The sequence below is a fragment of the Labrus mixtus genome, chromosome 9 (genome assembly GCF_963584025.1).
Source record: "Labrus mixtus chromosome 9, fLabMix1.1, whole genome shotgun sequence".
NCBI lineage: Eukaryota > Metazoa > Chordata > Actinopteri > Labriformes > Labridae > Labrus > Labrus mixtus.
Genome location: NC_083620.1, coordinates 21,888,666 through 21,901,966, shown reverse-complemented (window position 1 = coordinate 21,901,966; position 13,301 = coordinate 21,888,666). Strand labels below are relative to the sequence as shown.

The window sequence follows — 13,301 nt, the reverse complement described above, 5'->3', positions numbered from 1 at the left end:
ACCTCAAAGTCACACCAAGCCCAATAGGAGGAAGTGGAGGATGAGCAGCGTGCACAAACCGAGAAACGATGTCCTTGTGGAAAAAAAAGACAAGAAGTCAGTTAAGTAGCAGACGAAGAAAAAACAGACTCCAAATGCAGGACCTGAAAAAACATGTTGAATTTGTAGCAATAAGTCTTTTACCTGTCAAAAACCAAATACAGACACAAATGAACACATGATTTATTGTAATACAGGCTAGAGCTATATGTTGTTTGAAGTGAAACAAGGAATGACCCTGCAGTAAAGGCGATCTATTTCTGTGCAACATGGGATTATACCCAAAGTGATCTCCTCCAGTACTTAGGGTGATATAGATAGCATCATGTTTTTCACAAAATATTTTTACAGTATCCAAAAATACAAATACTTTAATATGAATGAAAAAAACATCAAATGGCTAAAAATGAGCTGAAATGATAACAAAAAATACAATAGCTTTTTTATTTGAACAGGAAAAGGTGGTTGAAGACCATCAGGTGTGTGTCACCTGATGGTCTGTCAATAACAAATATTTTTTTGAGGTGAAGAAGAGCCACAGGTCTTATCCTGGGGAAATGTATCAACTATAACTAGAATTACAAACTAATAATATTTCCACATCTTTCTTGTATCTTACTGTTACCAACTGAATTGAATGTGTATGTGAAGTGAAAATATGAGTGAATGAAAAGAATAAATCACACAGATACTGTCCTGCATTGTCCACTAGATGTCACTGAAGTGGCTCATTGATACCTTTCAGGGTACCCTGTGTATCTCTTTCATAAAGGGCGCAGATGATCTAGAGGTTAACGTTCCTATAAAATAAAGGCTAAAAGCCCAAAAATAAAATCTTTCAAAACAACTTAGTACTTTGGGGTTTATGATTCACATAGGGACCCTTCTTAGGCATCTGGGGGAAAAAATAAAAATAAAATAAATTACATTTTACCAAAGACACAATTTAATTTCAATGCCGAGTCTTAACACAGAGTGAATCATCATGGGTCTCTGCTTTCTAATATGACTATTTATTTACTTGAAGATGAGTGAAGGGATCAGTGTGTTTTATGCATCAGTGATATTTTTTCAACACAAACTTTATCCAGTCAGAACCAGATCTATTGTCTTCATCACAAAACAGCATAGTGTGATATGATGATGGTTAGGTAATCGGTGCTCAGTTTCTCTGTCTGGTCTTTTCTTTTCCACCTTTAAGAACATCTCATTTCTTGGCTTCTCCATTTACACTTTGGTTATTTGGTGCCAGGCTTTCTGTATCCTATCATTTGACCGTAAGCAAGGGTTAACAAGGTTGTTCGATCTATACAAGATAAAATAAAAAACAATATTTCAAGCATCGTATACCACATTAAAGTCCCTCCTTCTTCATTGTCTCTACAGTCTACTTTAAAAGAGCAGTTCAACTTTTGTTCCACACTGTCAAATTACACCATGACAAGACAAGATGATGAATAAAGCAGATGGCAGACTGTTAACAGATAATGCTAACACATTTATTTTTAGCTATGCCAGCAACATTGCTCCTTGGTCTAGAATGAATAGCTTTAAGACAGCTCGCCAAACTATATGGTGCAAAGGCCTCTAAGGTTCAGGCTAGTTGTCATAACTTTTGTGATCCCTTAAATTCATAATAGGATGCACCATCAGATCAAACATTTTTAACTCATCAAATACTTTCTTTTATGACCAGAAAATTAATCCAATCAGCCTCCGCTGTACATTTAGTGCCTATCAGCTAGGCTAATGTTAGCATGCTAACAAGCTGAACTTAGATTCTGAACATGGCAAACACGTCAGCTAATTAATCTTAGCACTGTTACATTGCCATTGTGTTGACATTTAAAGACACTATTAGCATCTAGCACAAAGAGGACCAATCTATGGCTCTACAATCGTTTATTTCCATGGTTCAGTGTTCCCGAGCAGCCTTTTGTTTGAAACCACAACATCATGCTGTTTAACACTTTGGTTTTTGCACATAAACAAACGAGATCTAATGGGTTGATTAGAGAGCTTAAGATAATATTTCAAGTGGATTTTGTTCATTTTGAATAAGCCTAGCTAGCTGTTAGCACCTGTTTCCAGTCATCGGGTTAAGCTAAGAGGAATGTATGTGTTCTCTACATCCCAAAGCACAATATCCTCTTAAAACGACACATTATTAAACCCATCAGTGCTTTCAACATTCTTAACAATGTTGTTTCCTTTTGTCAAATGTTGTATCTGTCCAGCTACAGCTAACAGCAAACCCATGTTACACTTTGAGACCTATACAGCCAGACAGAGCCCCTAACAAGGATGGACACTTTGACCAAGTCTGTACTTTTAAACTTAATATGCCAAAACAGATCAACATCCTGCATTTTAATTGTAAAGGCCGAAGATGTCATTTAAACCCTAATATACAGCTCGTTTAAAACACCCCACTGTTTTAGTGAGTACAAGACCACCGAGGTGGTCCTGGTGAAAGACAAACTGTGGTCTCCTTCTGTGGTCCTGCCTGCAGAAAGCTGCTCAGTTTCCAGTCCAGTGTACTCAATGCCAAGGTTAGCCGGGTAGCCAACCACCATCTACTGTCTTTCTGATGTAAATGAACATCCTTTTACACAAAGCCTTCATTGGAATTGCTGGCAAAGCACTTGGCACACAACCTCTTATGGCTTTACACGCTAGACTCCTCCTCACACCCAAACAGAAAATGTGTGTCAGAGAATTTGGTTAGTTTTAGCCATCGTCACCTGACAGAAATAAAATGAAAATTAGAAAGAAAGATTTCTATTTCATGAATAGAAATCCTGTTCTAGGAGGACCATGATTGTCTTCTTCCTATGAGCCATCTTGCTTCTTATTCCAGAAACAAAAGCAGAAGCCCAGCATTTCTTCTCCTCATCCATCAGTGCCACCCCAGCCAATTAAACTACTTCAGGTTAGTTTCTTTAAATCAATAGATTTGCTGCTGTGTTGGTGAACATAATGGGATATTGAATTCTATTCCTAATAGGATGCCACAGACCGTGATGTCTTCTCATTATCACACATACTATAGATCATGTTTACCTGTGTGTGTGTGTGTGTGTGTGTGTGTGTGTGTGTGTGTGTGTGTGTGTGTGTGTGTGTGTGTGTGTGTGTGTGTGTGTGTGTGTGTGTGAGAGTATGCGTACCTACATAAGAGGGGTCTTCGGCACCGTTACACACTCACAAACGGGTCTGGCCAGCAAACGGGTCATTTTTTAGGTCACCACAAGGTAATGCTATAAATCTTATTAAAATCATGTCAAAACCACTCTGGTGAGGTTTTACAATTTTTGCCTATAGAGGGAACCTGAAGGTGTGTGAGTGTGTCTCTGCTTTAGGTCACTTCAATGCTGATTTGGGCGGACCAAAGTAGCATAAGCTAAATAGATACACGCATTATGTTTTCTTTTCTTATGTTAGATGTATTTAGGTAAGCATTAATGGGTCAAATAAAAAAACTAAATCATTTTTGATTAAGATAATATTCTCAGTCAAGTAATTAAAGGTCTTCTTATTCTTATTTATTCATTTAGTTGTGTTGATATTTCTCATGAAGAACTTCAGTTGTGATCTGTAAGCTGAAGTTCCCTGAGTTCATAAACTTGCAATGTAATGGAAAATTCCTGCCGCTTTTTTCCCTCCCTGTGAGAAAATGGTCTTATCACACATCCAACTGTGTTAGTCGCTCTGCAGTTTCAGCTCATGATTGTATCTGAATGCCAAGCTCCTTTGAATGCTTGGGTGTCCTCCAAAAAATTTGGCAACTTGAGCTGCAGCATGAAAGTCTTCATTGTTGCACAGTTCCCATTGTTTGCAAGCTCTGCACAAGATTATCAGATGTTCTTCACTATGACTGAAGAATCTTTCCAAAATACATATTACATGTGCCTGATGTGATGAAGATCTAATTCGGACATCCACATCTTTTCCACCTCATCCAGATTAACTCGCTCTTATGCAATCATGTGAGAATCAGCTGACCAGGAGCCTTCCAGCCTCTGCACTGGGTTTTACAACCAACCCTTGAGGGTCAAAGGTGAAAGTAATGTGCAAAGTGATCACCTAATCTGTGCAGAGAATGTGACCCTGCCTTAAATAACACAGGGGGAAACTATAAGGCCAAAGCCTGAGTCCACTTCGAACAAAAGAACACCTGTGCATACACTAGCAGAATTTCCTTGGCATGATTTACGAACACAGTTTGAAGGTAAAGGTTCACAAAAAAATGAAAACAGGTTAAGCAGGTTAGCTTTAAGCCACTGAACTTTAGATTCCCCCTCATGATTAATTACAAGGAATTAAAGTCTGAGATAACAGTGAAATGTGGTATCTTTGTGAAATGATCTAATTCATCTATCAACACATCTATGATAGCTAGTAACAGAGTAAAGTATTGACATCACTCTTTTTTTGATGGTACAATTTAAACTGGTTCCAATGGTAGTTTACAGGGTTAAACATCTAGCTCAGTCCAAAATGACCAACATCTACCCAGCACGCCCTCTTAAGCTTTACACATCGGATTTTATTTATTTAGTATGGAAAAAAAGTGCAAAATGGTCATTGTTTCACTTTCGAGGCTTCACATTTAGAATGGAGGACAAAAGTGGATATTTTCGAACTCTCAGCAAGAAAATCAAGAAGTGTAATTCCAAATCTACCTTCCTTTAAAAAAAATGATGTCTTGATTATTAACAGTATAAACAGAGGCACTATACATTCACAATCATTCGCAAATTTTATTTTAGACATGCAGTTTATGGTATTACAAAACGTGATTCTCACATCAAAATTAAATATGATTTATGCCCATTTCTGTGATATAGATTACACTGTAAATAATTTTGACAAGTCATGTCTTGCAAGTTTATGTGATCGACAAGAGTTAGCTTAAACAACTAAGTTTGTTTAGCCTGCGGAGCTAGCACCTCATGGCTCAATGTTGACGAAGAGACATTGCTGCTTTTCTTCTTTTCTTCTTGATGAATTGTGCTTGTGCTCTTTCAATAGATAACTGGAGTGGACTCATAACAGGAGTTGCTAAGGTGGTCTTGGAGGGCCTTCCAGATGGCTGCAGGTTGGGCTCTGCACTAGTGGTGGCTTTGGATGGCGTGGTTGTAAATGTCATTGGTGTTTGCTCAGTTTGTTTAAGGATAGATATGCCATCGCTAAGAAAAGACCGCAAAGCTTTCTTTCTCTGCTTTCTCTGCTGTCTCAATGTCTGCTTGTGTGTTTTTGTAATGACAGAAGGGGCCGCTGTGATAGCAAAAATCCTCCATTCATTGTAAGTCTCTGTTACCTCTTTGGGCCTGTTAATTACTGCAGTGGTTGCAAGGATGTCCAGAGCATTGCCTGTCCCTGGAGCTGGAAGAACAGCAAGCAAATTGTCTGAGCTGTTGTGAAAAGGTAAAACCGTTTTCCTCCTCCTGCTTTTTAGTCCTCTTCCTTTTGATTTTTGTCTTTTCAAAACACTAAAAGACGAGTTCAGAGGTGAGCCGTGTACACTCATCTTGCCACCATAAATGTCCAGCCTGTGTGAAACCTGCTGCTCTGCCGTGGGCAGCAATGACATGGTTGGAGCCCCGGTAAGAGGGATCACTTTCAGATTGTCCGTAGAGAAATTCTCATGGGTCACAATGGGAGAAGCCGAGCTGACTTTCCTCCCTTTTTTTCTCCCCTCTCTGTGTCCTCTCTCCTTTGACCTGTTTCTTTTTACTTTGGGGATTACAATGGGAGTCGTGGCAGTGCTGGAGACAGGTCGCTCCTCAGTGTCACTCCCAGTGCTTTGTTGTTGGAGCATTGATGGTGGGGCTATGGTGATGGTGGAGGGGGCAGAATTGGTTCTTAAGTTGTCTGTTGTGTTAGTTACATGCTTCTCAGGGGAAGGAATTTTCTTGCCCTTTTTGCGCCTCCCTTTCCGAAGCCTTCTGGTTTTGGCTTCCTGTGGAATAATTGTTGTGGTGCTTGTAGAAAAGAGGATTTGATCTGAGGACTCGGTAAGCGCTTCAGTGTCTGAATCCACGAGTTTCTTCTGGACTGTTGGAGGTGTTGAATTGGAAACAGGCTCCTTATCCATTGCTGGTTCATCTTTCATGACTTCATTGGACGGCTCTTCTCTTTCTCCCGGCTCATATTCCCCATCACCCGCTCTCTTAGTGTTTCTACTTGACTGGTGGTGTTTCTGTGCCTCACTGATGAAGTTACTCATAGCTATGGTGTCTTCTGCTTTGTTGCCAGAGGTGGCCACTGCAGCTCCTTCGTCTATTTTAACACCCGTCTCTGTTTTCTGCTTTCTCTTCCTTCCCTTCCCTTTTCCTTTCTGCTTCTTGGTCTTCTTCTTCTTCTTCTTCTTCCCTGTGTTCTTCCTCTTCTTCTTCTCTGAGCTTTGCGTCTCTGCTTTATCAGACTCGGTGGTGGAGCTTTGAGAGGTGGAGACGGTAGCGAGGACCTTGATGAAGTCCTCAGCGGCGGTGACAACGTTTCTGAGTGAAGGCTCTTCAGGGCCCGACATCGCAGACTGCGTTGTACTCTCGGGTTTCTCTTCTTCAGGGCTTTTCTTGGACTCTACACTCTTGGGAGGAGCTAGTGTCAACACATCGATGACGTCAATGCCCCCAAAGTCATATGGCACCGCCTCTTGCAAAACAGCAATGGGAAACTTCTGGTATCGTTTACACCTATGAGAGAGCGAGAGGTTGGGTTTGAGCGGTGGTTTCAGAAAGTAGTACAGCTCAATATGTTGCAAATCTACTTATAAGTTTAACCCAGGGGTCCACTGATACTCACATGCCATACCAGTGCCGCTCAGCACACTGCTCTTCAAAGGCAAACTCAAAACAAGGCACACCAATGACATTAAAGAACGCCTGACCAACGACCCTGGAAGACGTGTCGTTGACTCCCCTCAGACAAGTTTTTAACCTACAGAGAGAGAAAGAGACATATTATTATATATGTATATCCAGCCTCATTTGAATTCACTCTTTCAGGATATGGAAACATTTATATGTATATACTATAGGCTATAATGCTTTAGCAACTACCCAGCTGTCATTCAATCCAAATTTATTTGACCTTAAGTTGTATTAGGCTTTTTGACCAGCAGCTCTGGAAACACGCCTGCCTTCATTTGTCTCAAAAGCTTAAGTATCTCTCCTAGAAGCTGAGCAGAACAGTCATTCATCTGGCAGCAAAAATCTCAAAAGGAGAACCCATGACTACATCTTTAAAAGTGATCCCAAAATAAAACGGGATAGACTTTAAAGCTGCAGCTTGCCGCAACATTTTTTACTCACAGACGAAGAGAAGTCTCTGTAAAGAATTCTAACTGTTGCGAATATTATTAAAAAGTGAATTATGCCTTTAAACCTCCTGAAACTGATGGTCAATGCAAAATGTAATTCTTTATGAGTTACTAACTAAACAGCTATTCGTTCAACATAATGCCAGTAAATGTGATGTGAGTATGCAAGCTCTGACATTTTCTAAAATTCTGTCCACTTTTAGAAAAGAAAAGCAGTTTCTGTGCTCACGCGTTATCACAGTCGCAATGACAGATAGAGTGCCACTTGAAGTTGGCGTGGCCATATTTGGAGGAGAAGGCGTGGATGACATGCGGGCAGTGGTCATGGATACGGCAGCAGCTATCGGTCTCTGCAAACTCTCCTGCAACACGACCAGAAAACCGGTTTATCATTTTATTATTATAAATTCATTTCATTATCATTACTTTAACTGCTTTTAAATATTAAAATTATTTAACCTACCCAATTGGTCGTAATTATCAGCCGTGTTTCCAGCTCCACACCACAGGGTCCCCGGATAAGTAAAGCCTCTCTTGGATCTCTTTAAAACCTGGTCCTGCAGCGCAGAGTCGTCGCTTTCATCCTTTTCTATTCTTCCCCCGCGCTCCGACCTTTCTTTAAACTCCTTGCAAATCATTTTGGCTTCCTCCATGCGTGCAAAACGCGCATCCATTCCCTGCCCGGCTCTCTGCTCTTTCAGTCCCATTCTACACTCGTGCATGAACGATTTCACTTGAGCCTGGTTCACTATAACGGAGCAGTTCATTAGCCTCCCGGCGGGGCTCACGAATGAGCGCACCGCCTCAGCTCCGTCGGACACCTGGTAGAGGAAATTCTCCCGCACGGTTGACATTTTTGCGCAAAAGGTGCCATTGAGCATGGAGAACATTACTTTGCTCTCCTTCTCTGCATCCAAAGCGAGGCTCAGAAAGTCTCCCCTGACAAAGTTTCTGTCCAGATAAGACAGAAAGACAAAGAAGACGGACCACATGATGCGGCGAGTGGCACTTTCAGCACCACGCGTAACGGAGACAGCTCCTCGCGGTTTTCCGACGCTCTCTAGCAGCCCTCCCACTTTTAAGGCGACGCACAAGTGGTGTGATTATTAATACGATAAATGGCAAAGCTGGGAGGAGTTATCCGAATTAACCTCTCCAGATTTCCAGCCTGGTCACACAATCATTATGTCTCAGCATTTGCAGAATTGGAGCAAAGTGGGTTAATTTGTGGGTGTGTAGCGCGTGAAACTCCTGCTCCTTTCACTGCGAGCAGAGAGATGAACGAAAGTGACCTCCCAACCCCCTCAGCTCAGCCCTCCAGAAAGTGGAGATTTACTTTGGGAACACGCATAGAGGAGGTTCCTGCTCGCCCCGCTTTCCATGGAAACAAGCATGGGGTGATTATGCCAACCCAGGAGATTGGACATCTTTCAAATGCCACAAAACGGGCAGTGAATTGGTGATGACCTAAATCACAATGTAGGGACACAACTCTTTCATTGTGGAATGTGGAGAAAGGTTGGCGCTGTCACACGCGAACCTCCCTGACTGAAGCGCGAACTGATTCACAGAAAAAGCCCCTCACTCACGACCATGAGCAGCTTCCATGGACTAGAACTATCTATGAGCTAAACCTACCTCCTCCAAACAGCCTCATGGTGATGTTGCCTTTTAACACACCCTCTCACCTAGCTGAGTATAAAACAACCCTGGTTTGTTTTTAGTATTTTATCTTAAGTATATGATATGTCTTTATCTGATAGGCCTATATATTATGTTAAATAAAAAAGAAACCACTGTCAGTCTAATGTAATTATGAAGGTCTAATTTCTCATCATGGGAATAAATTATTAACAAAATATGCTTGGATCAATAAACTTAAATCACATTATGTTGCCTCTGGATGAAACTAGACTATTTCTAGGCATTTTAAGTATTTTCTTAGTATTTTAATAAATACTAGCCTTATGTGTGGACCTTTGTGATTGTTTGACAGGTTCTGTGTCTGGCCTGTAGGACATGTGATCCTTTTATACTGGATGCATGCATGACACAAACAGTATAAAATTGTCATTACTTAATGTTTGAGCAGTTGAAATATTGCTTCACTTTATGTTATTTCACTCAGAAAAGTGAGTAGTGGGTGATTCATTTGTGGATCTCTGAGCTGTGTGAAGTATTTTAGTCACAGTTAAATGACATGTGAGTTAAGAAAAGGATGGACAGCATACTGTATATTCCTCTGCATCGGTTAATCAGGGACTTGCAGGAAAAAAAGAACAAGCTCTTGTCAGGTTGGGTTTCAAATCTGCCCAGAGTGTAGTCACATGGTTGGTCTTACAGGGAGCTCGAGAGGCGGAGGTCCAACCTACTCAAGGCACTGAAATCCGATTGTTGGAAGGCGGGGAGAAGTGATGTAAAATCACCAGATGCAACATTCGACCATAGAAAAAAAAAAGTTTCTCATGAATTATCGTGGTCACTGCAGGAGGGGCTGAAATGAGGGGAATAATCCTGCTGACCACAGGAAAGCTTTGGAGTCAGCTAAAACACGCACAGTGAAACAGAAAGGTGACTCATGATTAAACACCACGATGGGTAAGGCTCCTTTCATGCACTCACTTCTACAGACAGGCCAGCAGCAAGAATAGGACATGTTGTTGTCGGTGTTTAGAGTGAGCACTTCATATCTAGGAGGAAGTCAGCTAAATGCTATTCCTAGAGGGGCCACTTGAGGCAGACTCCATAAATCAGTCAATTCATACAAAGACCCATTAAAATGCCCAACTTTGCAGAAGAATGTGCAGCATATTATGGGATGTGGCTGCTAACTCATTGCTGGATTGAACCTCTTGGCCTTATGGGGAATTTTCCATGCAAATATCAGACAATGATGTGAAGCAGTGGTTCCCAGCTTTGAATCTTGGAGCCCCCTTACTTATTTTTGAAATAGGAGGAGCTCCCCCAGGACCCACAAGAGAAAAGTAGATACAAGATACATTTCAGTCAAATTGACATACTGTACATTTAAATTGATTTCATTACCTGAATAACAAGTGTGACTGACAAAGTAGCCTGCTATTTCTGAGTGAGGAAACATGTTTTTCTCAAACAGTTTTATCTACTGACCTTTCAATAAACTAGTCATTTTGTTATAATTGAGAACTTGGGAACCAATGACATAAATTGTCATGTTCTACTGATGTATGAATGTGCTGTGGTATAGTATCTTATCTTATCTTATCTTGTCTTATCTTAAGATAAGAAGAAGATATTCTTTATTAACCTATGATAGGAAATTACTTTTACACTCTTTTGTTGAGACATGCTACACACACGTAGGCTGAAATACACACAGATGCGCAAACAGCATTGTATGGACATGCACTAATGGAGAGATGTAAGAGTGAGGGGCTGCACATAAAAGAGCATCCAAGCAGTTGGGGGGTTTAGTGTCTTGCTTAAGGGCACCCCAGCAGTGCTTGGGAAGTGAAATGGCATCTCTCCAGCAAACAGCCCAATTCCAATATGCGGCACCCAACCCAACTCTCTACAGACTGAGCTACTGCCTCCCAGTGAGTGATTAGCTCATTAAGAGTCATACATTCATTTATGTTTCGCAGTCTGTGCAGGGGCATCAGTGTTGTCGACCTCTGTCAGAGAAGACAGAGAAGATGGTGGACGTTGGGATTAGACATCTCTGGTTAGCAATACCATCACAAAAAGAACACCACTGGGTTGGAAAGATGATTACTAACTTGCTCAGTGTTTAAACAGTATGCTGACATGTGAGCAGCTAGCTGAAGTGGAGCATTGAGCCGTGAAAATAGATAACAGGAAAGTAAAGGCCTTACATTCACCATGACACCAATAACAGCTAACAATACATGTATATTTTTTCATTTTATTTAAGATCTTAATGTGTTCTCAGGTTTAAATATTTCTCTGTAAGTCATTTAAACACCTCAAAATCCATCATTATGGGCTTATACAGCTATCAGTAAGATATGTGTGTGTTTTCTCATAAACATGGTTACTATGACGACATTTTGCAAAACAGCAGGTAAGGGTTCAAGTTTTACACAACACTTGAGGTCATTTGGTTTGAGATACACAAAACCTAACTGTGGGAAACTACAGTTTCAGTTTCCAAAAAGGTGGACACTCAGCTTGAACCCTGTTGCACACATTTTGGATGAAACTAAATATTATTTACGTTAATAATTGTAATAACATTCCAGTCTGAGAACAAGAACAAAGTAAAAGGCTTGGATTATGATTGCAACCCGAACTTGTTTAGACTCCTTCTGTAAAGACAGAGACCTGAAGACCTCGGATCTGTCCAGCGTGTAGAGCAACAATAGGAGTTCACCAGGGGAAAAATGAACATTTCAGAGATTCATCAGTTCAGTGTGACCCCAGCCTCGTGTAAATGAAAACTATATGAATATTATTTAGAGACTATGTTCTTGATTTGTTTAGGTGCAGAATCTGCACCACGTTGCTCTGTGACAAAACCATTTACTGTCTGACAGTTTTTCCTGTGTAGTTTCCAACAAAATCACGTATTCACATGTTGGTTCGGCTCTTTAGTTTTCCTCTAAGGAAGGGTACCCTACCCCTAGGAATTCTTCTTCTTTTTCTTCCGAAGTAATTAGTATATTTGCCAGCATTAACTTGCCCCAAAACTCACCAAACTTGTGCAAAAATGTGACATACATTATAAGTGTCTTTGTAGGACTTCGATAAAATGGCTCCATATTGCCACATTGACATTTTTAACAAGGGGTCCCATAGAGGTAAATTTTACCTTTATGTATGAAACTGGATTTAATATTTACCTTGACTCCTCAGGACAGGAACAAGGTTATTTAAATATTGAGCTTTAGTTGAAGGATATTAGGCCATGGCATTAATTTCTCCAAATTTCACATACATGATAAGCAGGGGTCGAAATGGGGTTGGAACTAGTAATCTATTTCAATGCTAGTCAGTGTAAAGACAAGACCTTTAGGGTTAAAAGTTATTAAAATGATCAACAGAAATCAAACAGCTTTAAAGAGTTCAATATCTCTCCAGATAATTTGATTTTGTCAGTCATAGCACTGTTGGGCCACGCAGGGTTAGGACAGTCAAACAATGGACTTGGGCCTGCACCTCTGTGAGAAGCCTCATTTGAGTTATTCTGAGATCACAAAGAGGCCTAAAAGGACTCTTAATCCCAGAATCCCCTGCAGTAGTTCACACCTACAGGGGGGACCGGAACCTCTCTCTCCTCATTGGAGGGGACCTGAGGTAGACCCCCCATGGAGCAGGCCAGGCTACAAAGCTCCAAGACTTCCATTGCTCTCTCTCTCTTTCCACGCGCTGACTTCAAGTGTTCGGAGACACAAGCTCACCTTCTGTTTCCTGCAACAACCTTCCTTTGTTTTAAATTTTGGCGCGCAGGTAATCCGCGGCCGGCAGTGTTCTGAATTCCGAGCTCGGATTGTCCAGTGAACGCATCTCAGTTTCTCGGAGAGCCTCAGACTATAACAGATTATCAGAAAGATAACGGTCTTATTCCGTCCTGCAACGAAAAGGACATTAACGGACATCTTTCCCCTCGACGGAGAACACAACGAAGCCGGTCTCGCCGTAAGGGACCCTCCCCGCCATCAGACGCCTCTGCACCAGGACGGACAGAAGATCTGTTTTACCGCCGGACTTCTTTTCCCTTCACCAATCGCCGGCAAAGCGATTCACAAGTGAGGCTTAATTAGGTCTGGGCAGAATTAGCTTTAGAGAGTGTTTTAAACAATTGTTTGATTGAAGCAGAAACTGTAATTTTTGTCTTTGTTGGACCGTCACGTCCTGAGTTTTACCTGTTTCGGACCACTGCGTCCTATATGTGTTTAGCGTAACAGCGTTATAACCGGGTATTACTCTTCTGATCAGA

The 13,301-nt window shown here is 41.1% G+C and overlaps 1 protein-coding gene across 1 annotated transcript; it reads right to left on the bottom strand.

Moving 5' to 3' along the window:
* Positions 1–179: 179 nt before the first annotated feature.
* On the bottom strand, positions 180–8,217 carry proca1 (protein interacting with cyclin A1). The gene is made up of 5 exons (XM_061045778.1): positions 7,827–8,217; positions 7,593–7,725; positions 6,847–6,981; positions 6,468–6,737; positions 180–183 (listed from the first exon to the last, which is right to left on the bottom strand). The coding sequence occupies exons 1-5, from the start codon at positions 8,215–8,217 to the stop codon at positions 180–182; spliced, it is 933 nt and encodes a 310-aa protein (XP_060901761.1).
* Positions 8,218–13,301: the final 5,084 nt, after the last annotated feature.